At 37.9% G+C, this 26744-nt stretch overlaps 1 protein-coding gene across 2 annotated transcripts in view; it reads left to right on the forward strand.

Moving 5' to 3' along the window:
• Positions 1–26744, forward strand: part of UHRF2 (ubiquitin like with PHD and ring finger domains 2) — a 95487-nt gene that overhangs the window by 34092 nt on the left and 34651 nt on the right. For both annotated transcript variants that reach the window (XM_076361601.1, XM_076361602.1), the window contains exons 4-5: positions 2086–2304; positions 24411–24520. In XM_076361601.1, the coding sequence (XP_076217716.1) occupies positions 2086–2304; positions 24411–24520 (329 nt within the window). The remainder of the gene's footprint in view (positions 1–2085; positions 2305–24410; positions 24521–26744) is intronic.

Below are 26744 nucleotides of genomic sequence, written 5' to 3' on the forward strand. Positions count from 1 at the left end.
GCCATTGGCTTATCTAAAGGTACGGCCACTTTTACACTGTTGTAGTTTGTGTTTCTTTAAACAACAAAAAAAATTGATAAATCTTCCCACAAATTTAAGGTACACTCTAGATGTCTGCATGGTAGATGACAAAGAAATGCCTGGAGATAGAATGCCAGGTCTAGCCCCGGCTCTGCCTTATCTGTAGTAGCAAACTGGTGTGTTAGATTTAATAGAAGGCATAAAACAAAGCAAAATGAACTTGTTTAAAATGTCTCCAATTACATCAGTGGGCTTTCAATCAACTGTTTAGGACTAGGCATCATGATTTCAGGGTATAGTCTATCGGAGCCTCATGCTGTTAATGACAGTAGCTTTAGTATTTCTTTCTGTAGTAATGTAGTATGTTACAATGTGCAATTTCCCCAAGACCTTGAAATGATCTTGTTCACTACAGGGAGGCATGCTGGAAAGTGACAGAGCCATACTTTTATTAGTAAGAGTAGGATTTTGCCATTATGATTTAACAGTGCTGTTTGATAAAGGTGTATTAACTATAAAGCATGAGTGCTCTTGCTAAAGTACTAATAATCACATGATGGAAATGTAATTTAAGATATATCATCCTCAGCAATGTTTGTTAAGAAGGAAAAATGAATACTTTTAATAGCACTTGTTTATAGGCAGTAGACTTATTTTCATTTTCTCTGTTAAAATTGTACTGTGACCTCATCTAGTACTAGTTAAATGACGGAAGATTCTTTATTTGCTTACACGCAGTATCAGAAAGGAACTTCACCATTTTAGTCTAGCATCTTACTTTTTACTTTTTGTAACAGCCCAGCTTTTTTCTGCAAGCAATGTTTTCATCATGTCCATATTGTGCTGTTTTTCCAGCACATGTGCAAACTATACAGGCTCTACTATCATTGAATAATTGCCTTATACAGAGGATTTAAGAAGGCTGTGGTATTAAACTGAAAAGTTAACGTCTCAAATCTTAAAAGCTTGCGTTCTTGGGTTGGGATTTTAGTTGTAGTGCTGTCAAATATCACTATCTTAATTCTGCTAAATGAGTCTTTCTTAACTCGAAAAGGAATTGGAGCTCTTCAGAAATTATTAATTACTCTTTGATTCTGAGTATGTGCTGTGATGGTGTACACCAACACAGGAGGAAGAACGCAATCTCTTATAAACCCTAGCAATTTGTGGGTAATACTATGCAAAATACTGTGTAAAAAGTCACCAAGTTTCAGTGAAAAATAAATCAACCAAAATTTCTTAATTAAGATTTAGTGAACCATTAATTTCTTTTAATATTGCATTCCTTACTACATCTTGCCAAGAGAAGTGTTTTGTCAAGAGAAGGAATGATTCCCACATTTATCTTTCTAGATTTTTTGGTTTTGTAATTTAAAGGGAGAAACACTTTCAGTTTGTTAGTTCATGTATCTCATTGAGAGTCTTAGTTCTGTTTCTCACTTAAATACATTTTGTAGTTAGACTTTTTTTTTTAAACATGGTGCATGGAATGTGGACTTGGACTATATTCACCACATGAATTTGATATGCTGTGTTTGTAGGGTCAGTTTTTTAAAGAGAACTGTCCTAAATGCCTTGTTATTAAAGTTAGTGGAAATGTAACAAATGCATGAAAGCAAAACTAAATTAGAAATGTCCTGAGTTGAAAAACCTAGTTTTAATCTTCATTGCTTTTTCATTATTATTGTAATTAGAATATTGACTTTACTGAGAGCAAACTAGGGCCATGCATGTCCCAAAACCTTGAACTTAATAGCATTCCAATCAAAAAGTCATCCGCTGCTTACAGATTTACTTAATTATTTAAGTTTGTTTGTTTGTTTGTTTGTTTTGAGAGAAAACTCATGGAGGCTGTTTTTTCCATTTGAGATTAGTCAAATTCCTGGTCTGTGTTTAGAAGAAAACTAAACTTGCAAAAGGATATTAGGTCAGATTTTTATACTATGTTTCTTACATGCCCAAAGCACATTTAAAAATTTATACTTTTGAAAAATGTTATCTGTGACTTACTTCTTACTGTTACAGGAGTCGTAATCGTTACTGTTGTTGATTTTACTTTTCAAGGTACCCAGAGAATGGCATAGTAGAAATGGACACCAGTAATCTTCGACCCCGAGCACGAACCATTCTGAAGTGGAGTGAACTAAAAGTGGGTGATGTGGTGATGGTTAACTACAATGTTGAGACTCCAGAAGAAAGAGGATTTTGGTTTGATGCAGAAATTACCTCTTTGAGAGAAATCTCAAGGACTAACAAAGAGGTTCATGCTAAAATTCTGCTGGGGTAAGATTTGTTTGACCAACTCATAAAATCTCTACATATCATATAAAGTATGATTGTTGGGGTTTTTTTGTCTACTAGTCATCACTAGATTTAAATTAATGTCATACTTTGATTCCACAGCTGTCTGAGTCATGGAATTGCAGTGCATGGTTTTTACGGTGTGCAGACTTAGCTATGAGTCAGAATTTTTACATTTCCTGAGACTGCTGGAGGCAACCATAAGGTTTCATATGTTATCTGTGATTCAAATTGATCGGAGTGTGTTTTTATTTATATTCCTTTATATGTTATATATTTATACATTTATATTAATTTTTATGTATATTATATGTTCAATTCTATTGAAAGCTGCAAAATGTGTTTTCAGTAATTTTTGAGATAATTGGGAACCCGTAGGTCTCACTGAGTATTAGTCATCTCTGATAATTTGAGTAAGTCTCTGAACTGGCTAATTGAATTTTTAAAGAATAAAATATTTTTGCGGGTATTATAGCTTCTGAAAAGTTAAAATGTGAAACTGTGGGATGTGGGGAATTATGAGTTTTCATGTGGCTGAACTCACCTGAGTATCTTTGCTTTGTTTTCCTATTTAAAACCTTGTGTATAGTTCTTTAGGAACAGTGTTTTCTGCAAAGATCCGTGTGTTATTACTGTCAGTAAGCTGTGTGATTGCTTTCTTAGGGATGAACAGATGACCAGTCTTCATTGGCAGACTCCTTGAGGAATTCACTGTAACATTCCTCCTCCTTCTCGTTAGCTTTCCTCATTCCTTTAATGTTATCCTTTTCTGACACAAAAGAACTAAGAGCAAATGGATCCAGTCTGCCGCCTCCATCCTTGCAGAAGAGGGGTGTGTATGGGTACTTATGTTAGGAGTGAAACTGATTTTAAAATTAAACTGGAACTAAAGTGAAATTTCTTTTTACTTAAGAAATGATTGATTTAATGTAGGCATTTACTCAATGAGTAGTAGTATTGTTCTGGGAGTATACTCCTTAAAATGAATTGGACTATTCGCATGTTAGTGTAGTTTTCTTTATGAGAAAGGAGAATTGTTGTACCTGTAGGAAGACTTACAGTATAGGACATGGCTAATTGAAGAGACACACAGAAGACTTACATATGATCAGGCACAATTCAATATTTTGTGTAAAAAAAAAAAAAAAAAAAAAAAAAAAAAAAAAGGCAATCATACCTAGTACTGTGAAATAGGAAAGACATTGACTTGGTAAATCATGCAAGTAAATGAAAATCTGTTTTGTGGATGGTTTTTAATTTTAGCGTAACTGGAGTTTTATTAGGCAATCTCAGTGCATTATGGTCATCTTGTATTAAGTAGAGCAGGCATATGGACTTTTGTTTTGTAGGCAAGGCAAAAAAACCCCTTCAAATGTAAAGCAAGAAGAAATTGAGTAGGTAGTTTGAATTATTAACTTGGAAGGGAGAAGACATTAAGAAATGGAGGCCAGTCTAGAGAGATGAAGATTTTCATTGTAATGCATTTAATATTTGTATGGCATTTGGTGAATCAGAGATGGACTTCATGAACTTCTACAAAAAGAACTGTTCAGATACCAGTTTACATGAAGTTCAGATGTCTATTGATAATGTTATTTAAAACTGTTGTCTGCAGGGATTCTTTCAGAGTTTTTCCTATTTATTAAAATATGTTAAGCAAAATATGTTTTATATTGGCAAAAGCAAGCACGTGGTGGCTACTAAAAAATTCTGTTCATGCTGGTTGGAACTCTATAGGCTAGTTTTTCTTTAATCTAAATAAGCTGATAGTTATGCTTCAAATTTGAAGATGGTAACTTTAAATACAGTGGGTACTGTGGCAAGTACCATGGGGTTCCCCATAGTATTGACACTTACTATCCTCTGAAAGGAGCTGGGGGAAAAAAGGCACAGTTGACAAATACCTTATTCTAAGGTGGGGAATTTAAGTCTATTTTTCAAATGGAGTCTTATTTCAGTGAATTTGCTTCCTGACTAAGAATTCAGGCTTTGTTTACATGTTGATAGATTGTATATGCAGTAATCAACTAGTTTGCAGAAAGTAAGGTTATCTGAGCCCTGCCGTTTCTGAAATTTATCAAGGAATAATTCTGTATCACCCGCACTACCAAAGTCATTCCTCTCAATCAAGATAAATCTGCTAGTATTCATAAACTTGTGTAAGGAACATGCTGCATCAAGAATCACTTTACATTTCAGGTATGTTGGTTTGCAAAATTAAAACCAATCTCTTAGTGTTTCAATATTTGTTTATATATTAATATACTAATATAATATAAATATTTAATATAATTATTTAATTTATATTAATATAAATTCATTTAGAATTATTATTTTATAATATTATTTTAGTCTATAATAATATGGGAATATTCTATAATTTAATATATTATTGACAAGTTATCATGGGTTCTTATTATAATGTCAGCATTAGTTAATTGTTTTAAGTAAAGGTGAAATCTGTTTTGAATGCTTTGAGTATATGTTAGTGACTAATTGATTGTATGTTAATCACTAATTATTTATGTACTACTTAAGAACAACCTTAGCAAGCAGTAAAGGGAGGCAGAGTTCTTAGGGTTGCTTCAGATATATTCATGGCTTGGACTTTTTTCCCTTTCTGGTATTACGTCAAAGAGGCGTTGTATAAAACACTTTTGTACGCAATAGTTGAATGTTTGATTTATTGATCTTGGTCGCTTTTGACAAAGAATTCATGAAGCTGTTGGCACAATTACAGGAAATAACAAGAACATGTACTGTTTGTGGTAATGCTTTGGAGCTGTAGAACACGTGATTAATACTTCTTTTTTTTACTGTATCTGTTGACATGCATCTTTGTTAGGTGTTACTTTTACTCATGTCCAGTCATAACCTAAAGGAAATGTCCTGTACAGTCTGTCATCATCAGTTCATCTTTCAGGAAACAGATATGGATTAGAGAATATTATCAAAGAGAGAAGTGAGACTGAACAGGGGAGAGAAAGACATCATTATACAGAAGAATTGACCACATATTAATAATTCTCACTTGTACTGTATTTGCATTGCAACTGAAATTGGTAATTGCAGGATGTCTAAAACCTATCCAAACTGGACTTACTGTGTCTCTGGTACAAATACTAGGGAACAGTAGTGCTTGGACCATGGAATATACGTGGCCTAGGACCATAGGTCTGTCATGACTGTGTGTGTATGCTTACAGTTCAGAATGGTCTCTGTGTGTGTGGTACCTCTGAACTGATTTTAACTAAATTTGCAGGGTGTACCTCTATCTTTGAACATCCTTTATTTTTTCTTTTTTGGGAGTATCTTGTGTTTCATGATAAAAGCAGTTATTTGTAATCCAGAGTAATATGACTTGTCTTCTTTGCATTTTAAAGGGCGTGTATCAAATGCCTGTTACTGGTGGGTAGTTGTGAGGCAAACTGGTCACAATTTATTTTAACGTTGGAGCTAGCTGACATGATTAAAGTCACCACACCAAATCAAACGGAAGTAGTTCAAATGGTGCTTTGCGTTTTCTCTTTGCTACACTTAAAGATAAACAGAGACAAAATCAGCTCTTACTTTTCTTCAGTCAGCCTTTGAAAGTTTGAGTTTAGCAAGGACTCTGTCAATACCAATACTTGTATTTTGTTTAAGCCTTTGGAGTTACACAAGAATATCAGAAAAATCTGTTCACTCTGCAGATTTTATACCTCTTTGACTAAGTGAATATTTAATGAATTTGAGATCTTTACCCAAGCAGCAGTAATGGAAAATAACAGGGTCCTCAATCTTCAGTTTTATATTTGTCATCTTTTAGTTCTGCAGGTTTTTGTATGAGGCTTCCTGCTCCCAAAAAGGAATGATTGTGTTTTCAGATCAATCTCTTTAATTTTTAAATATGCTTATTGTGTTTTTCTGTGTAACCTGACAGATCTGGGGCTTATCTTCCTCATTTGAACACAATTTCTGCCTTTTTTTTTTTTTTTTTTTTTTGGGTAGGATACATTCCTGTTACCTTCTTTTAGACTCCTTTTATTCATGTCTGGCATGTTTTTGTTCTCAGAAGGCAGTATGATGTTTTTACAGTCTTTATGCTACCTGTACAGATTTCACTTTTAGCTGCTCCTTTTACTTCTTTTGAACAAGCTTCTTCATTTATATTTAACTTCTGATTTTGAAGTCATACATAATATTTGCTTTTATAGCTTTGCAAAGGTACAGAATTTAAACACATTACAGAATAGTGAACTAACAGTGAAACAAGTCTTGCATGTTGTTCTGGCTGATTTCAAGAGTTCCTGTGCTTCTGTGGGTTTCTATCTAGCTGGTCCAAAAAAAAGTTTATTGGCAGTTGTACCTTGTTTTGACACTTAGGAAGTATGGTACTGTTGTTTCTCTATCCCTGTCAGTATGTATTGTGATAATCAATATGTCACAGTTGTTGTCATACTTTGTAGGTGCCCAATAGTGTAGTTCTCATATTGTGTTTCTTCTTTAGGCATGGAATTTCTGTCTATGTGGTTTATCCCTTACTGATGCTTGTATACTTTTGTGGTATAATTTTCTACCCAAAATAACTTCCCAGTTTATTTGTTTTAAGGTAGCATCTTTGGCTGTTGCTGGTTGATATGGGAAGACATTGTTTTGCTGATATGTGGAATATTAACAAGACTTACTTGGAGCCGTTTTTTAAAATACCTGCCAACACTGCATGAAAGCTATCCTAATAATAAGAATTCTAATTGCTGAAGAACTTGCCTGCAGCTTTCTTGCACAGACATAAAAATAGCATATTTCTTCTAGGCAACAAAACTTCTGAAAGGGTGAATTTGTGTCTCCCCTTTCCTGTTCTCCTTATGACTTCAGTGGAGCTGGTCATCGCCTTTGAAGAAGAGACCTCCTTTTGAATCAACGCAACTGTTTCAAATCAAGATAGATTCTGATTGTCTAAGAAGCCTGCTGGGATTTTTCATGGTGATTCTGTAGAGGTGATGCCTAGAACTTTTTAAGCACTTCCGTGAACTGTTTTTCCCTAGTCTTACAGCTAAAATGGCTCTTTCTGTGATACACAGCCTTTGGTAATAATCTTGCAATTCTTAACAGGAATGACTCTTAACAACAGGAAGAGTATTTTGGGTCCCACTTAATTATCCTGTTGGACAGAAGAACTTGTGTTTGGGGGTGTATGTATGTGAAAAGAATGATCTGTTTGAATATAAGAAGTGAAGTTTACTGGAAATCAAACTGTTTATTTTTAAATTCCAGATTAGGTTTTTGATCTTGCTTCAGTTGTGATTTTATTCTTGAGGAAAAACTCCAGAATTAAAAGATACAATGGACATGAGGACAGAATATTACTAAAGAGACTTTTGAGTAGCATACAGTGCCTCCTCTGACGCAAAAAAAGGGAGTCTGGGGTGCAGGACAAACTACACAGAAGGTATTGGAACACACTGTCAGCTACTGGGGCTGGAGAGAGGTTGGTGTCAAGGATGTGTTGTTTCAGTCAAATGTGAGAGACAGAACAATATCTGACTGAGAATAGCTCATGAAGAGAGCATGAACAGAGTGAATCCTTTAACCACTCGCTGTGGCAATTGTCCTCTCCACCAAGGTCATAAATGAGATATAGTACCTTTTTTCAGCACCTATGAAATCAAAACCAGCAAGTTTTAGAAAGAACTGAAAGAGTACCTTTTGAAGGGTATTTGGCTGATTCGTTATTATACATACCCTTTTGATGTTTACTCTTTTTCCTTTCCCTTCTTTCTCTTCAGACAAAAATTTCTATTTTACACTCACTGAGTAGTTGTGACGACCAGGTTCTACACAGATCATAGCTATTCCTCCACACACTTTGTTTTCCTGCTTTAAAGAGGACAAATCTTCAGGAGGTTCCATTGTGTAGAGAGGAGTGGAAGGATTACAGTTTTAAGATTGCTTATCTGTAATTATTTCTCTTACATGGAAGAAATATTTTATCTCTTGATACTTCCCTCTTCCGGATTCTTAAAAGAGAGAGCATAAAAAGTAATTTATTTGTCCTTTGTGCCATTTCCCTGCACATTGCCTGTTCTTAACTGGCAATATGGAGAAACTGATATTTGATTGTTTCAGTTTGCTTTCCCAAAATGGAGGGAAAGTAAACTAGGTGCTTGTAATTCATGTTGAGTCTTTTGGACTGTGAATGCACTGTTCTTTTGTCTTGAAATTTTAAAATTTGAGTTGCACACCAAGTCTGCTTGCTAGAGATAGTGTTATCTCTCAAACTAAGTACCCCAGTTATGTAAGAACTTCTCAGTCCTGCTTGTGAAAGGGTAAGACTGCGGAGGACAAATCCTCCCAAGGGAAAGGAGCAGGCAAATCCTGTGGATCAAAACCTGGTTAATTGCACAGCTTGTGTCAACAGGCATTTGGCTTTTAATACCATGGGGCCCATAAGTGGGTTCCCATCTGTCACTGAAAGTCCTTGATCCTCAAGTGGGACAAGAGCATCTATGCCAACAGGCTGGCCAACCTGGTGAGTAGAGCTTTGGGTGGTGAAGGGACATTATGATCCATGGTTAAGGGAGGTATTGGCATGTGCATGGAAAGCAAAGGGTACAGGGTGGTGGGAACAAGGGGAGTCTTGAGATGGGCAGCCCTCTTTTACCAGTCCCAAGTGCATGTATGCAAACACATACAGCCTGGGAAACAAGCAGGAGGAATTAGTTCTGCATATAGTCACAGAACTATGACGTTGTTGGTATAGTGGAGACATGATGGCACAGCTCACATGACTGGAGTGAGAGATGGATGGATACAAACTTCTCAGGAAAGGCAAAGATAAAGATGGCAGGGCTGCCATGATGTAAAGAAGTTTGGATGTAAGGAACTGTTCAGTGGGATGACAACAGTCTGGTTGAAGCTTGTGGATGAGGATGGGAGAGGCCAAAAAGGATGACATCGTAGTGGTAGTTCATCTGATCAGGGTGAGGAAGAGGACAAAGCCTTCTTTAAAAGTCTCTGAATCACAGGCACTGATTTTTATGGAGGACTTGGACTCCCTGACATCTGCTGGCAGGCTAACACTGGAACGCAAGCAGTCAAGAAGCTCTCTGGAGGATGTCGGGGATAACTTCTTAATACAGATACTGGATAGGTCAACAGGGCGATACCCAGCTTCATCTGCTGTTTAGTATCAACAGCTGCTTGGGGATCAGATGATTAATGGTAGCCTTGGCTATACTGACTGTGAAATAGTAGATACCAAGATCCTGATGGAACTGAGGAAGGAGAGTAGCAGAGCATAGACTCTGGAATTTAGCAGAGCAGACTTCAGTTTCATTCAAGGAACTGGTTGATGGGATCCCATAGGAGGCAACTGTGAAGGGTAAAGGAGCTCAGCAGAGCTGACAGGTGCTTAAGGACAACCTCCTCCAAATGCAAAGACATCCTGATACTCAAGAAGCTAATAGATGTATCAAGAGACTGGCAAGGCTGAACAGGAAACTCATGATTTAGCTCCAGTGCAAAAAGTCAGTATATAGGAGTTGGAAACAGGGGCACTGTAAAAATGAGGAATTTTGCACATGTAAGGATGGTGTTATGAGAACCAAAGCTTGTCTAGAGTTGACACTCGTAAGAGACATCAAGGGCAATGCAGAGAGCTTTTTACCACTGCTTTGGCAGTAGAATGCTGAACAAGGAAAATATGTATCTATTGGTGAAAAAGACAGATGATTCAGTATCAACAGACACTGTATTCATTGCCTTAGTCTTTACTGACAAGCTCTCTCTGGTAGCTGTGTCTAATGGAAGCATTCAAGGAGAGTCCTCAGCGGTGAACGAGGACTGAGTCAAGGAGTGCTTGCAAGACCTTGACCAATGCAAGTCCATGGGACCAGATGGGTTGCATCCAAGTATGCCAAGGGAACTGGCTGATGCTGTAGTGATGCTCCTCTGTACTATATTTGAAAAGTTTTGGAGATCAGGGAGTTCCCTGACAACTGGAGAAGGGCAAATGTTGCATCCATCTTCAAAGAAGGCCAGTCAGCCTTATTTCAGTCTGAGGAAAACCATGGGGCAGTCCTCTTGGAAGTGCTGGCTATGTGAAGATGATTTGGAATAGCTAGGGTGGATTTTTTTCCCAAGAGCAAATCATGCCTTACAAGCCTGGCTGCCTTCTGTGATAAAATGATTAGCTCTGTGGCCAAGGGGAGAGCAACAGATGTCATTTACTTCAACTTGTAGCAGGTCTTTTGTCTGTGTCCCATAATATCCTATCCCAATTAGGATGTTGTGATCTGGGTGGATGGGCAACCAGATGGGTTTAAAAAAAGGTAAGATCGAATGATCAGGCTCAGAGGATAGTGGTTAATGAGTTGTATGCCAACCTGGAAAGTGGTAACAAGCAGGGAACTGCAGGGTTGTATCCTGGGACCTGTACTGTTAAATATCTTAAGCAACAGCGTGGCAGTGGCAATGCAGTGCACTCTCACCAAGTTTGCAGAGACACCAGATTGATGGAAACTCAAGGGTAGTACTGCCAATCAGAGGGACCTGAACAGGCAGGAGGAATGGGCTGACAGGAGCATCATGGAATTCAGCAAGGATAAATGCAGAGTTTTCTTGCACCTGGGAAGGCAGAGCCCTTTGCAGCAATACTGGCTGGGAAGTAGCTCTGATGAGGAGGACCTGTGGGTCTTGGTAGACAGCAAGCTGAACATGAGCCAGCAGTATGTAATGAAGGCTAACGGTATTCAGGCTGTATGAAAAGGAGTGTAATCGGAAAACTGGGGAAAGTCATTTATTCTCCTTTACTGAGCACTAATTAGACTGCATCAAGAATACTAGATTCCACCCACCCCGAACATGAACACACACACACACACACACACCCTACCCCCACCCCCCCCCAATGCACAAAAGAGAGAGACGAACTAGAGTGAATTCAGCAAAGGGCTGCCGAGATGGTTCAGGGAGCACAGTGGTACATGGCAGGCAGACCAGAGATGATGGACATAAATTGCAACAAGAGAGGGGGAGAAAATTGGTTCTTTGGATTGCATTCAATAGCTTAACTTCTCGATTACTTGTTATGTGTTAAAGCATTAATTGCTTAAAAAAAAAAGTATAAGTACCAAGTGTTAAAAGTTGGAATGTTTTGGGTCTCATAAGCATTTTATAATTACCATAAGATAAAAGTATCTTTGGAAGGTGAAGAATGGGTTGACTTGGATCTTGAGGTTTTTGTTTGTTTTCCGAGAACATAAAACTATATCTTCAGTATTTGTAACACTATCCTTTCTCTAATAAACATGCAGACTTGGAACCACAGAGTCTTTTGACTTGCTTTCTAGGGGATGATTTTTGGAAGTGTTTTGAAGCTTAGTTTGTTTCCACTGAGGAAAGTAATTCCAAACAGAAGAGGAAGAACAGAAGAAAACAAACTTAAGTTCAGAAAGGCAAAGAATGTGAGGAAAAAAACATGGTGTGAGCACAATGTTAGGAAAAGCATTATGAAAATAAAAAATAAAAAAGGAGTGGTGTTGATTCTCTTAGATGTATACATATATTTCATTGAGGGTGGAAAGGAGCTCTAGAGATTGCTCAAGCAGGATCAGCTAGAGCAGATTGCCTGGGACTATGTCCAGTTGGGTTTTGAATATCTTTATGGGTGGAGACTCAACAACCTCTCTGGACAGTCACTGTAAAAAAGGTATTTTGTGTGGTCAGAGGGAATTTCATGCGTTTCTGTTTGTGCCTGTTACCTTTTGTCCTGGCAGTAGGCACTAGTGAGGGGAGTCTGGCTCCCTGTTTATACACATGGATAAGAGTCCTCTACACACAAGCCTTCTCCAGGTTAAACACTCCTATATCAAAGGCATTCCAGTCCCTTAATCATTTTTGTGGCCCTTTTCTAGAACCAATCCTGTAAACCCATGGCTGTCTTACCCTGGGGAGCCCAGACCTGGCCTCATCAGTGCTGAATAGTGAGGAATGTTCGCCTTCCATCTATCTGCTGGCAATGCTCTTCTTAATGCAGACCAGGAAGCTGTTGACCTTCTTTGCTTACAAGGGTACATTGCTGTTTATGGTCAGCTTGTTGTTACGAGTTCCTCAAGGTCTTGCTCTACCAAGCTGCTTTCCATCCGGTTGGCACTCAGCATGTGCTGGTGCATGGTGTACTCCCTGTGTGCAGGACTTCGCATTTCTCTTTGTTGAACATAATGAAATTCCTCTCTGTCCAACTCTCCAGGTCACTCTGAAGGCTGGCACATGCATCTGGTATATTGGTGGCTACTCCTGGTTTTGTATCATCTGTGAACTTGCTGAGAGTCCACTCTGTTCCCATCATTCAGGTCATTAATCAGCATGTTAAACAGTACTGGCCCCAGGGTTAACCCTTGGGGTGCTACTGACTTGCCTCCAACTGGACTTTGTGCCATTGGTCACAATCCTGTGGATTCAGCCAGTTTTCAATCCTTACTGTGCACTTACCTAACCCATACTTTGTCAGCTTGTATGTGAGGATGTTAGGGGAGACAGTATCAAAAGCCTTACTAAAGTGGATGTGAACATCTGCTCTCCTGTCATCTTCCAAACAAGTCACCTCATTGCAGAATACACTCAGGGTGGTTAAGTGTGACTTGCCCTTTGTAAGTCCATGCTCACAATTCTTGATCACCTTCCTGTCCTCAAATCTGGAAATTATTTCCAAGATTATTTGCTCCATCACCTTCCCAGGGATTGAGTTGTGGCTGACCAGTCTGTCAGCAGATCTTCCTTCCTGATGATAGGAGTGACATTTGCTCTCTTAGAATTCTCAGGAAGGTGTCCCAGTTGTTATGACCTTTCAAAGATGACTAACAGCAGCGTTGTCCAGATGTTGGGGAGCTCCCTCAGTGCTCATGGGTACAATCTCTTAGGCCACATAGACTTCTATATGTTGAGTTTAAGTGCTCCATAACCTAATCCTCGTCCACTGAGGCTAAGTCTGCCTTGCTCCAGACATTCCCTCTGGTCCTGGGGGCCTGGGATTCTTGAACATTGGTCTTGCCAGTAAACACTGAGGCAAAGAAGGTGCTGACTACCTTGGCCTTTTCTGTGTTTGTTGTCATTAGGGACCCTGCTATATTTATCAGTGGACCTACATTTTCTCTAGTTTTCCTTTTCTGTTTTTATAGTTGTAGAATCCTTCCTTGTTGCCCTTCACATCTCTTGCCAGGTTCAAATCAAGGTAGACCTTGGCTTTCCCAACCCTATGCAATTGGACAGGAACTCCATACTCCCCCCTTGGGTCAGCGGCCCCGGCTTCCACCTCTTACACACTTCCTTTTTATGTCTGAGTTTGGCCTGGGAGCTTCTTGCTCATCCATGCAGGCTTCCTTCTGCCTTTGATTTCCTGCACATGGTGATAGACCTTTCTTGAGCTTGGAGAAGGTGATCCTTGAATATCAGCCAGCTCTACTGGACCCTTCTTCTCTCCAGGGTTGGATCCTGTGGGATTTTTCCAAGCAGATCTCTGAAGAGATTAGAGTTTCCTGTCCTGAAGTCCAGGGTTGTCTTGCTTTTTACCTTGCTCCCTCCTCTAAGGATCCTGGACTCTCCATCATATCATTATCATTGCAGCCAAACTGCCCTGACTTTAATGTCCCATGACCAGTTCTTCCCATGACTTAGTTTGTAAGTATTGGGTCTAGCAGTGCACCTCTCCTTGGTCACCTGTGTCAGGAAGTTGTTATCACTGCACTCCAGAAATTTCCTAGGTTGTTTGTGTTCTGCTCTGTTGTCCTTCCAGCAGATGCCAGGGTGCTTCAAGTTCCCTGTGAGAACCAGGGCCTGTAATTGTGAAACTTAGTCCAATTGTCTGAAGAAGGCCTCATATACTTACCCCTGATTAGGAGGTCTATAGCAGGCACCTACTACAGCATCACCCATGTTGTTCTGTCTGCTAATCTTGACCTGTCCTCACATAAGGGGCAACTCCCCCTCCTTGCCTTTCTAGTCTGTCCTTCCTGAAAAGCCCATATCCATTTGTCATGGCACTCCAGTCGTGAGCTGTCCCACCACGTCTCCATGATCCCAGTGAGGTCATGGACCTCCAGTAATTACACAGACTTCCGTAATTCCTCTTGTCATTCCCTGTGCTGTATGCATTGGTGTATAGGTGTTTCAGGGAGGCACCAAGGTGTGCTGATTCCCCAGAAAGGGCATGAGAGCTTTCCCCATAAAGCTCTTCTGCTGGCATTTCTTTCTTTACGTGCCTACAATTCAAGTGATGGCACTTGTGCTTTTTTTTTTTTTTTTTTGTTGATTGCTATGTTCCTTCTCTTCTGATCACCCCAGGCCCTTTGCTTGCCTACCCCATCCACAGTTTCCTCACTTGTTTGTTGAGGAATGTCTCCAACAGTTTTAGCCGTAAGTCTATGAACATTTGTATATATCTACATAAAAATGAATAATGGAATCATCACAGATTTCAAACATACACATAAGACTAGAAGGGCTGTATTGCCATTATGCAATAGCTATTGGACACTTAAATGGAGCATTTAATATCATATACTAATGGAATTGGACATCATGGCACAGGTATTTGATGTAATTTGTCTGAAGAGAGTTGGGCAATACAAAGAATGAAGACATTCCAAAATGAGCAACTGCCCTCTAAATGCCAAACTGATTAGGACTTTTTCTCTCTGTAGGTCATGTTGTACTTTCTAACTTTAAGAATTCTTCGTGAGATGAGATTCATCCTGTTCTGAGCAGGAGCATCCCTGGATGCCAAGCTTTTTCATTAAAGTAATGCTGTCGTGTACATTCAAGCTGTGATAATCCATTCGTTACTAACTTTCTAGGCTAGAAATGTGTTTTTGGCCTTGCTTGTGAGCAATTCTCATTTGCCTTTGGTTCAATATGAAGCATGCTATGGGAAGTGTCTTAATGTCTTTGTATTTACTATTTTATGGTGGATACCTTCAGATCTTTTTCTTGGTTTTTTTTTTTTGTTTGGTTTTAAAGCACCTTAAATTTATTTATTTATTTATTCACTTAGGGTTTTTTTTTGTTATTCTACAGAGTACTTACCATGTTTCTGTGTTTTCAAGACTCATCCTTTGCTATTCTTTGTTTTCTGGAAGGCCTTTCCATCCTGACAGTATCCCTGTGAGTTTTTGTTACGAAGGGAGTGTAAGGGACGAGGCCCACGTGTCTGTGCTGTAAGCACAGACAATGCCCCAGGGAAAGCTCCAGAAGCCAGCCACGGGGAGGGGCCCGGTGTCACTCTCCTTGACTGACTAATGTCTCAACCACTCCTGGAGCTGGGGTGAGAGAAGACTCTAGAAACCTTGGGCTGGAGCCAATAAATAGGGGCGCACGTGAGCCCCCGGGGGCACTCTCTTTGTCTGCACTGACCCCCCCCGTTGGCAGGTCCGACGCTGGATCCAGGACTGGTGATTTCTTTGTCTCTCTCTCTCTACTTCTTTCCTGCTGCTCAGCTCTCTCTCTCTTTCTCTTTTTCCTTCTCCTTCTTGCTCTCCGTTTTTGATGTTGTTAAGTAATACAAGGCCTACCTCAACTCACCACAAAGCCGCTTAGCTTGTGATATATATTAAGACATAGAGGGTTGATGCTTATAGAAGTGTTTGTGCCATTAAAGTTGGAGTTTGTTTTTTGGACCTTGAGTGCTATTTCACCTTAATCCACACCGAGGGGATTTGCGGATCTTAGTCAGTCTCCCCTTCCCGCAGGTGGGGCGTGACAGGGAGGTGCTTCTTCTCATCTCTTTGTTTTATGAATTGAGATTCTCACTTAATCCAGCTGGGTACACAGATTGGTCTCCTATAACTGTATCTAAACTCATGATGAGTATGTGTGCTGCATCTACTCTCAGAATTGTAACATAATGTAACACCTGGATAGAAGCTTTTAACTTCTAGTAATATCGCCTGTCTGCAGCTCTGCCTCTTCCTAGCATAAAAGAGCTTATTGACTAGTCAAGACCCCTGGAATGATGTCTTGAGCTGACGCTTTGCATTGTTCTGAGTCTTGCAATTCAGTCCACAAACACATAGAGAAGTGGGCTGAGCTTAGACCATGCCCTGGGATGCCAAGCACAGCTCCTGTAGCTTTGTTTTTCATATATGAAGCCTTTGGGGTTCCATCTTTGTGGGTCTTCAACCAGCTCTTTTTACCTGGTTCTTTATGGACATTCAGTCAAGTAGGCGTTAACATCTGCATGTTTGAACCTGGATTTGGAAACTGTGGATGCCCATTTAGCAGTGTGATAGTGCCAGCCACAAACTTAATCGACTTCAAGAAGGTAGTGGTTATAGTAATGGCAGGTCGTGCCCCTTCTTCCCCTGTTCGAACCAGCAGCTTTCCTGCAGTACCATGGACAGGTCCGCGTACGGCCGCGCTGCCGGCTACTGGCGGATCTCAAGTGCTGGTGCTGCTGGGTGGGTGGGATCGGTCTTCGATGGCTGCCTTTTACACTGTCTCCTCAGTGGATTTCGTGGCATAGGCAGAGTCTTGCTCCTGAGCTACTATGGTAAATAGATTGTTAGGATCTGACAATGTGACTTGCAATTGTCTCAGGCCAGTGCTTTCCCCTTTTCCCAGGTACTGAGTTTATGCTTACTTCTCTAATGTTCGTCTGCTTTACAGATCCCAGGCTAAGGAAAAAAGGATAGTCCCTGCATCCAAATCTCTGCTTTCAGAGTCTGGCACCATGAACTGTAATATATTGTTTTGTAAATGCATCAAGCATTATGCCTACTGAGATTAAAAAAAATAACATCCTGGCTGGCTTGTGTGTGCATCCACAAGGTGAATTTGTAGATTTGGGGGTTGAGCATGTGTGTGTTTTGTTTTGTTTGTTTTGCTTTTAAAGGCCTTAACAATTCATATTAGATTATGATGTTTGCGATAGTAAGGTCTTCAACATATCCTGGGAAATAGGGGGTTTTAATTTTTTTTTTTTTAATCTTAGTGCTATATATATAGTAATAAAATCTTTGCATACTTGAAAAGTTGTCTTGTGTCTTTGTCATTATAGTGGCTTGTATAATAAAAATAAATAAAGTTGAATTAAAAGCAAAGCTAATACTGTCCCATTTTGTACCTGTGCATTTTTATTTCATGATAAACCAAATGGGTGTCGAGTATTCTGAAAAAAATCTTGAAAATATTGTCTGTTTTTCTGCTTGCATACAATAAAAAATAAAAGAACCTCTACGTAATTCAGTGCAACCTAGCAGAATTTGGTCAAATTATTAATGTAATATGCTATCTTCATGTGAGAAGATTTTGTAAGTTACCTTTAAAACAAGCCTGTTTAAAATCAAATCTCCAGTCATGTTTGGTGAGGGTTGTAATTGTTTTATAGGTATGTTTTAGCCTTTGTTTCATTCTGTGTAGACAATGTGTGTTTGCAGTTTGTTGAAACTACAGTTTAGCCTAAGTTATAGTTAATGTTTAAATGTAAAGCAACTGGTAGTAATTTTCACATTGCAATATTTTATATCAGACTGAGATATTTTCCATTTAACACCTTTTGAAGTATGCATGCTGTTACATGTATTCGCTTTAATTCCAAAACATTCTTTTGGCTGATAGTGATTTAGAGTGAATATATTGAAGTGGAAGTCACGACATAGTTCTGTTTTTTGACAGTAGATTTCTGTAGAGATTATTTGTTACAATAGCACATACTTAATTCTTTAGCCTAATGATTTTAACATATTTGTAATATAATATTTCTATAATAAAAGTTGATAAACAATTGTTTATGAGCTCAGTTCAGAAGCACAGTTTCTCTTGTTTCAAAGGCAAAGTGTTTTTAAAAAATAGTCCTCGCTTTAAAAAGTGTATATTGAGTAAGTCAGGATACAAGTTCATGCAGCTGTTGAATGTGAAAGCACAAAGTGTAAAGACGCAAGGAAATGCTGTTGATACACTAGACATGAACTCTAGTGGCTCAACTGCTTCTAAGGGGATGATAGTGAAAATTCTAACAAGCATTTTGAATGGTAATGTTGAAAAGATTGTTTGTATATTTCTGAGGAAGTTATCCAACTGTTCATTGATGATGTGGGAGAAAATAAATAGTTGCTGGCTGAAAGATTTGCAAAAGCAGGATAGAGGCTGATTGATCATAAATGGGATGTAAACAAAGTAGTGCATAGGAAAAGATGGATACTGAAACTGGTAGTAAATTTAGTCCTGTTTTGATTTTTATATTGTTTGTTAACTGAATTAATACATTTGGAGAGCGTAACCACCATTATATTGTTAGGTTTTATTCTGATTGTGGCTGTTTCTCTGCTGACCTGGACAATACCCTTGACAGTAACCATAGAAGCTGACAAATGAATTAGTTGTCTGTGGTAAACATGACTTAGTGTGAGTAAGGTTTTGCTCTTAAGAGGCCTAACGATAAATTGTCATTAGACACTTTTCCTTATGATTCTTTGTGTGAATATAACCTTTATGTGTATTTTTTGCATAGTAATTTTTCCCTTGTTTTTATTCACCATTGTATTTTGACTCTTAGTGCACGTTGAAATATTTTTCTTGTCATTTCAATATGGTAAAGTGATAAAACCAGAAAATTCCAGAGAGAGATCTGGGAATTGTAACTGAATCTCTCAGACTATAAGAACTGATACAGTTTTCACAGTGTGGTGATTGTCATCTAGCAGCTTTTATTTTCTTGAAAGTTGACCTTTGAAATATCCAGGATAATGCCCAGTTGTCATACTTCCAGTCAGCTGTGATCATGTATGTCTAGAGTGTTTTGCAACCTGAAGATTTAAAAAAAAGAAGTGTGGGCGGAAAAAGGTGCAAATATAAGAAAGTTCAGTTGAAGGTTTCTATCTAGCTATGGCTAACCTATCTAAAAGGAAAGCTTGTATTGGGAATTCTGTTGTATTGAAGGGTCTGGCTCTGTTTTGGGTTTTAATTTCTTTAAAGAATTTAGTGTACTTACATGAAACACAAATGCAGTCCCATTTACTATGCCTAATGTATGACTCAAGATTTCTTTTTAATCTCATTTTTGATATGATAAGGTGAAGAAATGAAGAAAAGTGATATTTCTTGTGTATATTTGACAGAATAATATAACTACAATTTTATTGGATAACCATAATTTTTAAGACAAATGATGTGTAGCCTGATCGCTATTGAAGCTATTGTATGTGTAATGTGGCAGAAGAATTAGTCTCTTAAGAGCAACTAGCTGAGCAGAGATTTTTAGCTTTGGTAAGGCTTAACCATTTATTATTGGCCATAATTTGTCATAATGGTAGTTGATCTTCCTCTGTAGTTCCGGATATGCAGCTGTGGCATTTGTTGGAACATACCAGCTTGGTAAAGTTATTTGATAGTATTTGCTTGCTCCTTATGTAACTCATAGCAGAAAATAAAATGTTTTCTCTGGTTCAAATACTGGATATCTTTTAAGAAAAACTTAGGCTGAAAGTTACTTTCTGAGTGCCCTTATCCGAAAGGAAAAATACAGGAGATGCCCAAAGGAGAAGGAATGTCCATCATGACCTTACATGTGATACAGAAATGATTAATTCCGTCTATTTTATCAGTTCCATCTAGATACAGGAATAGTATTGCTTATGTCAGTAGGATTGCAGTGCTATGAGAGAAAAACATGCTTTTACCAATTGTTACCTCCATGCAACTGAATTTATTTTTTTTTTATTTTGAGAGTTCTGTGTTTTCTAGTATTAATTAGAGGAATTGTTTTATTTAACTAGTTATATAAAAAAAAGTATGTTGCGCTTCAACACTTTGAGGTTGAGATAATATACACGTGATTTTTTGTAATAAAGTTGATGATAAAAATCCATGCTTCTGCATACTTCACAAAAACTTTTTGCTGTGGTGTCTTTCGGAACATTAACACCATTGAACCAACTTCAAATCTTTTCATGGTATCTTTCAAGAAAACAATGTGATAAAAGTAATTTTAATAGTTTAAATTGGCACCAGTGGAATTAACTCTTAATAAGTATTCTACTGACCTCAGGTTTGGCTTGTTTCTCAAAGATATGGATAGGAGTAACACAAATGTCTGTAGATTTGTGAGTACAGCTTTATGGTGTTTTGCCACCTTCCTTCTTGTCTAAAGACTGTATGCAGAGAACTACATGTGATGAAAAGCTTTTTTTTCTTTTTTAAACAACTGCTTTCTAAATTTCTGGAGAAAATGCAGTAAAAAAGGGTAAACTAAAGTAAAACAGCTCTAAACAATAAGACAGTGTAGAAAGAGGGGAGGAAACGTTGCAAGTTTTTCCTAGGTGCAGTTTTGCTTATAATAGAGGTAGTGTATTTAGACTACACACACATTGAAGATTTGCAAGATGCAAAAATTGGGGAAAAATACGCTCTGCAAATATACTGAAACTTGTCTGAAGCATACTGGAATTTGAGAATCTCTTTCTGTCCCACGACATGGGTAAAGTCATGTTGGTAGCTGCTACATTGAGACTGTCACTATTGTTTCTTGACAAGATATTAACTTACTTGATAAATTATGCTTGAAATTTCCTGTAGATGCATATGTAGTTGTATGCTTACTGATATCCAACATACTATTCAACTTCTATGACTATTTTGACTTTTCCATACAAATCTGCTTAAAGTTTAAGGCGTGCTTGTTTATTTTTTATCTTTTGCTTTGTAAGCATAGAGAAATACAAACCAATACATGTATTTTTTATAGGAATATAAAATTTCATGCTACTTAGGTGAAAGAAGGCATAACTTTATGTTTTGGTTTTAAAATAGATTCACTACTTTTGAGTTATGTTAGAAATAAGTCTTAGAGGAATCAAGCTGGATAGGCAGGCAAGCAGTGGTATAGCTAAGGAAGGTCCAAACATAACTAGATTTATACCATTAAAGAGTGTCAGGAGATTTGTTTTGTTTTTAACTTTAAATAATCTAGGACTAACAAACAGTATAGGGCAGTTAAGAAAGGACTCTCCAAGGTACAGAAAATAAGCAGGGAAACCTTGACGCTTTGAGAAGCTCAGTCTGTATTTGTTCATTCAGTTTTCCTGCCAGAGATTGTTTACAGTTTGTCCTGTCTGTATTTGAATGTATAGTACTTTTATGACTGTGAATTAATGGGTTATGTGTTGTAGATAATTCAAAGTGTCTTTGCATGCTACTCCAGAAGAGAGAAGCTTCCACTCTCACCTTGCCTGCAGAGGTGTACTGGCACCCACAGTCCCTTTAGAGGGGTAGATCATTCTTGGGAGTGCTCTTCTATCTGTTTCAGGGACAATTTTCTAGTTAAATAGTGCACTTTAAACCGAACCTGGAAATTGTGCCTTAATTAGAGCTGCAGATTTGGTGACAGCTGGAGGAATTTAAGTGCTGTAGCCATTCACAGACTGGAAGTATCTCCATAACCTTATGTTGTCAAAGGCATACTTTGTTGTAACAGAAACTGGTGTCCAGCGTTCTAGTGTGGGTGGTTGCACCATGCAGTCTCATCCAGACTGAGGTGCAGAAAATCAGACTTCCTGTGTTCACTTCAATATATGGAAACCTAAATAAATCTGAGGGGTGTTACCCCCAACAGACAGAACTGCTTTTAAGTAATGCCCCCTAGTGTGCAAATGAAGATTATCTTAAATACGTGATTTTCCTGGTCAGGAAAACAGACTGTTTTCTATCTGATGGATGTATTTGCATTGAAGTAGCATTTGTATGTTCTATTGAAATATCCCAAATCTTTGAAATTTGCTAGCATTTGCTGTTTATGCATATGACCAACAATGGGGAATGTTTTCCCTCCAAAATCTGCAAGGAAGAAAAAGGGTCAAAATAAATACAAATGCCAAAGTAAACAGCTGTTGGTACACTTAAAAGGCAATTATACTGAATCAAGACACTATCAGAGTCCTCTCAACTCCAGTTCCATGGAGACCTAAATCCTGCAGTGTTTAGGGCCACCAAAAAGTGTTTTGTTGCCTGTGGTTTTTTCCCTGGCTTAGTTTTTTTCTGCCTTAGTTAAGTCAGCATGTGGCAGAGTCCAAGAGCTGGAGTCAGCACAAGGAAAGTGGTGGGAGCAGACAAAGAGGTAGAGCGGGGAGCAACAGATCCCAGACTGAAGCCTGGTGTTTCTGGAGGTGTTCTGTTACTGTGGTTATCCTTATTTAATATAGACCTAATATCTTGTTTCCCTACCTGTCTATAGTTTGATTTAAGTTTTGCAGGCTAGACCTTTTTATAGGGATATGCCACCTGGCTGACTTTCTTCAATAGGATTTTCAAGTCACCTCTGTGATTGTTTCTTACAGATATCCTACAAATAGGGCTTAGACGACTTGTTCACCTGATTCAGATATATTCTCAGGCCTTTCTACACTCTAAATATTTGAAAGAAACATAGCATTTTAACTTACTGGTGGTCTTCACCTGGAAAATAGTCTCCAGTGTGGCAATATTTAATCATTATCTTTACAGTTATTCATTTTCATTATTTCCCTGCTTCTGAAGAGGCACTTGTAATGGTGCAGTGTACTTCAGCTTTGCTTAGCAGAATCTTCCACAACCTCCTTCAAATACTGAACAGTAACCAATACAATAGTTTGGTTTTGCATTCATAATAAAGCCTTCAAAAACCTGTAGAATCTTCACTCTGTCCTAACTTGGAATTAGGCTGACTGTGTGCTACTAATTCTCTGTTATGTCAAGCACATCTTATGTCTATATAGGAAAGAAGAAAAAAATCTATTTTATTTCTTGTGTTGCAGGATGCTCACTGGACATTTTAACTACAAACATCATAGTCTGCGTAAAATGTTAAACTTCATAACCTTAATAATTCAAGCTATGGTATTTGTGGTCTGTATTCATTTAGTTGCTTGTGTAGTTTCAGATTTTGAAGTGTTTTTCTAGAACCAAAACAGGGACTGCAGCAGTGCAACAGAATTAGATTAACTTTTGAAGAGGAAAGAAGTTCAACAAACCCAATCTCCTTCAGATTTTCTTTTTTTTAATGGCTGGGTCTCACCCTGCAAGAAAAAAAGCTCTCCAGCTAGTAAATTCCTTTCTCTCATGTCAAACTGCTCAATTCTGAAATCAGTAATGACACGTGATTCAATGAAATCAGTGAGACTATGTTCAGTAATTAATACTTCCAATACGGGCTATACTAAAAATTCCTCCTTAGTTCTAGATTAGGTAGTAAATTGAAAATGGTAGGAGAACAGGCAGTTGAAGGCACGATATCATCCTTAGGAGGGAATAAAAGGGAATAAAAGGGAGCATTTTAAAACTTTTGGGTTTTTTATGGCCTTTTCTTCCTAGATAAATTTACGTTTGAATTAGAATTTTAATAAATACAAAGAGATGATAGTAAGAGGAGGTGAAAACCTTTACGCTACATTTAATATTTCCTAATCCTTCTCTAGAAGTCTTTCAGCATTAGTGTTGTGGAGTCATGGAATATTTGTTACTCGTCACTGAGATATGGTGAACAAATTTTGCACTGAAACCTGACATTAACAGGACTAGTCACAGTATGTAGTTCAGTATTGTACATGTCTTTGCAGGATTAGGTTTTAGGTTTCCAAAACGTTTGGAAGTCATAGAAGGACTTTGAAGCTTTCTATTGCTTTTCTTACTCTGAGGGTTCCAAGTAGCATCTATTATTGTGTCTTGTAAGTCATGTTTCTGGTTCACTTCTGACACTGTACTTTTATAATAATATTTGATATGCTGTATTTGAGAGGATATGATTTTGTCTGGTCTGTTGTGTTCAGCAAAAAAAAACATTTTGAGGTTTTAGAAGTAGAATTACAAAGTTATGGATGGCTGTCAATAAGGACATCCTCAGCTGCCGGGTAGTCTGAGGGTAATGGAGTAGTCTTTTCTTTATGTGAGTTTTAAGTACGTATTTTGGTTTTCTTAGAAGTTGCAGTACGAGGCTGAATTTTGTGTGTGAATTGAAATAAAGTATCCTGTCAGTGATGAAAAAAAGATGCTAGTTAGCTTTATCTCATTGCTTAGGATTCATAAAGTACAGAATCTAGGTCTGAGGAACTGAGTTGAATATACTTTTTATTCTTTTTGTTTTTCAGAGGCCCAGAAGACACAATAAATGATTGTAAAATCCTTTTTATAGAGGAAATGTACAAGATTGAAAAGCCAGGAGCCTATCCATTGACATTTGGGGATGGAGATTTCAAAAGTATGCTTTTTTAAATTATTTGAATAGAAGTACAAATTGAATGATGTTTCTTTAAAAAAATAGAAGGATCCGCATGCAGAGGTAATAATAATTGTTTTGTGTGTTCAGGAAAGTAATAACATAGAATTATTTTCAGATTTCTGTTCTAAAAGTATATTTACTGTAAGGTGGCTGTATTACTTGACCTATTCAGAAACTGATGACATTTTAGTGCTATCAGTCATAAGCAGGGAAAAGGGGAACAGCTGATAATGTTCTAAATGAACTGTGCAGAATGAATTCCTAGTCTCAGTTAAGTTCCTAGACAGGTGTTGCAGTTGAAACTGCTATTCCAATTGACATGTCTTTTAAACTGTTAATAAATTAATAAATGCCAAAGATAGAATCAGTCTGTAATGATGCACTTTAACCCTGTCATTATGTCAGAATTAAAAAAAAAAAGATAAGGAACTTTGTGCCAAAGCTGCTTGTACCATGAAAAAAAGGGGTAATTAACGTTTGGATTATTATGTGGCCCTGCCTGACCTTCTAAAAACATAACTATGCCATACCTCCTCATCCTCCCCACAACCACAGGAAGGAGTTAGTGGCAGCTTATCTAAAAAGTAGTGTGACATTTTATCCTAAGTTTAAAAATATGTTAAAGTTAGGAGTGATAAGTGTTTGAGATAGCAACACTGAGAGATTGGACTGCAGCTCTGCTAATAGGTATTAGATATTATTATATATTAGACTCCTGACTCCAAGGCAATTTTTCAGAACCTTTTTATGTAGCTTTCAGTGCACAAGAACTAGTCTGCTTACTGTTTTTTTGCCATCATCTAAAAAATCACTGTTTTTCAGAGGAGCAAATTCTATTTGCTGTGGTATTCTTAAAAGTAAAAATGTGAATTTCTGTAAGTGAACTTCTCACAATTCATTTTTCATTATTTACGATTTACTTTCCTCAGATTACTCAAAAAAACCTAACCATCCATTCTGTTTCTTTTTTCTCAGTCACATTAAAGGGTTTTTTCAATAGCCTAAAACATGTTTTTATTTAAAAAAATTGTAGTATGAGAAATTAAAAAATCTGCAGATACTGCTTTGCATTTACATAGCTACTTATTTTGCAAGTGTAATTGTTAATGAAACTTTTTAAAAGGCATATAAAATTATTACAGTTCATTTAGTTCTTCCCTGCAGCTACTGTGTAGTGAATTAATTTTTAAAATTATGTGTGTATTAAGGAAATGAATGATTACTATATTGCTGACTATATAAAGTTGTCTACAGTGGCAACATTTGATCTGACATGAGTATTTATTTATCATAGAATCAGGTAGGTTGGAAAAGACCCTTAAGATCATCGAGTCCAACTGTAAAGCTAGCACTGCCAAGTCCATCGCTAAACGATGTCCCTAAGCACCACATCTACACATCTTTTAAATACCTCCAGGAATGGTGACTCAACCACTTCCCTGGGCAGCTTCTTCCAGTGCTTGACAACCCTTTCCGTGAAGAAATCTTTCCTAATACCCAATCTAAACCTCCCCTGGCACAACTTGAGGCCATTTTCTCTCGTCTTGTCACTTGTCACTTGGGAGAAGAGACTGACACCCACCTCGCTGCAGCCTCCTTTCAGGCAGTTGTAGAGAGCAAGAAGGTCTCCCCTCAGCCTTGTGTTCTCCAGGCTAAAAAACCCCAGTTCCCTCAGCAGCTCCTCACAAGACTTGTGCTCTAGACCCTTCACCAGCTCCGTTGCCCTTCTCTGGACACGCTCCAGCACCTCAGTGTCTGTCTTATAGTGAGGGGCCCAAAACTGAACACAGTATTCGAGGTGCAGCCTCACCATTCTGTACTTCCTACACTGATTGCCACCTTTATTGTTTCAAAGTCAAGCTCTTTATTTTCACTTACAGCTCTTTCCTTCCTATTTTGACAGCTATTTCCTTATTTGTAACCTCTTTGCTTAAACTGCTCACATATTGCCGTCTGTGTAGAGATTTGCACCTCTGTGTATGTTTTGTTTCATTTTGTTCCTTGTCCCATTTTTATTCATTTCAGGATATTGTTTACAAACCTTCATAAATAAACATAACACAGAAATATAATCTTTAAAAATGTAACCCTGAAAACTTAATTGATCTAGCAATTTAGGTTTATTTCTTGTTTTGAACTGCTCTTTTTCCTGAGGCCAACTTTCTCACCACACTGCCCTTTTCGTTTCTGTTCATGTGATTCT

This window comes from Aptenodytes patagonicus, chromosome Z, assembly GCF_965638725.1.
Source record: "Aptenodytes patagonicus chromosome Z, bAptPat1.pri.cur, whole genome shotgun sequence".
Lineage (NCBI taxonomy): Eukaryota > Metazoa > Chordata > Aves > Sphenisciformes > Spheniscidae > Aptenodytes > Aptenodytes patagonicus.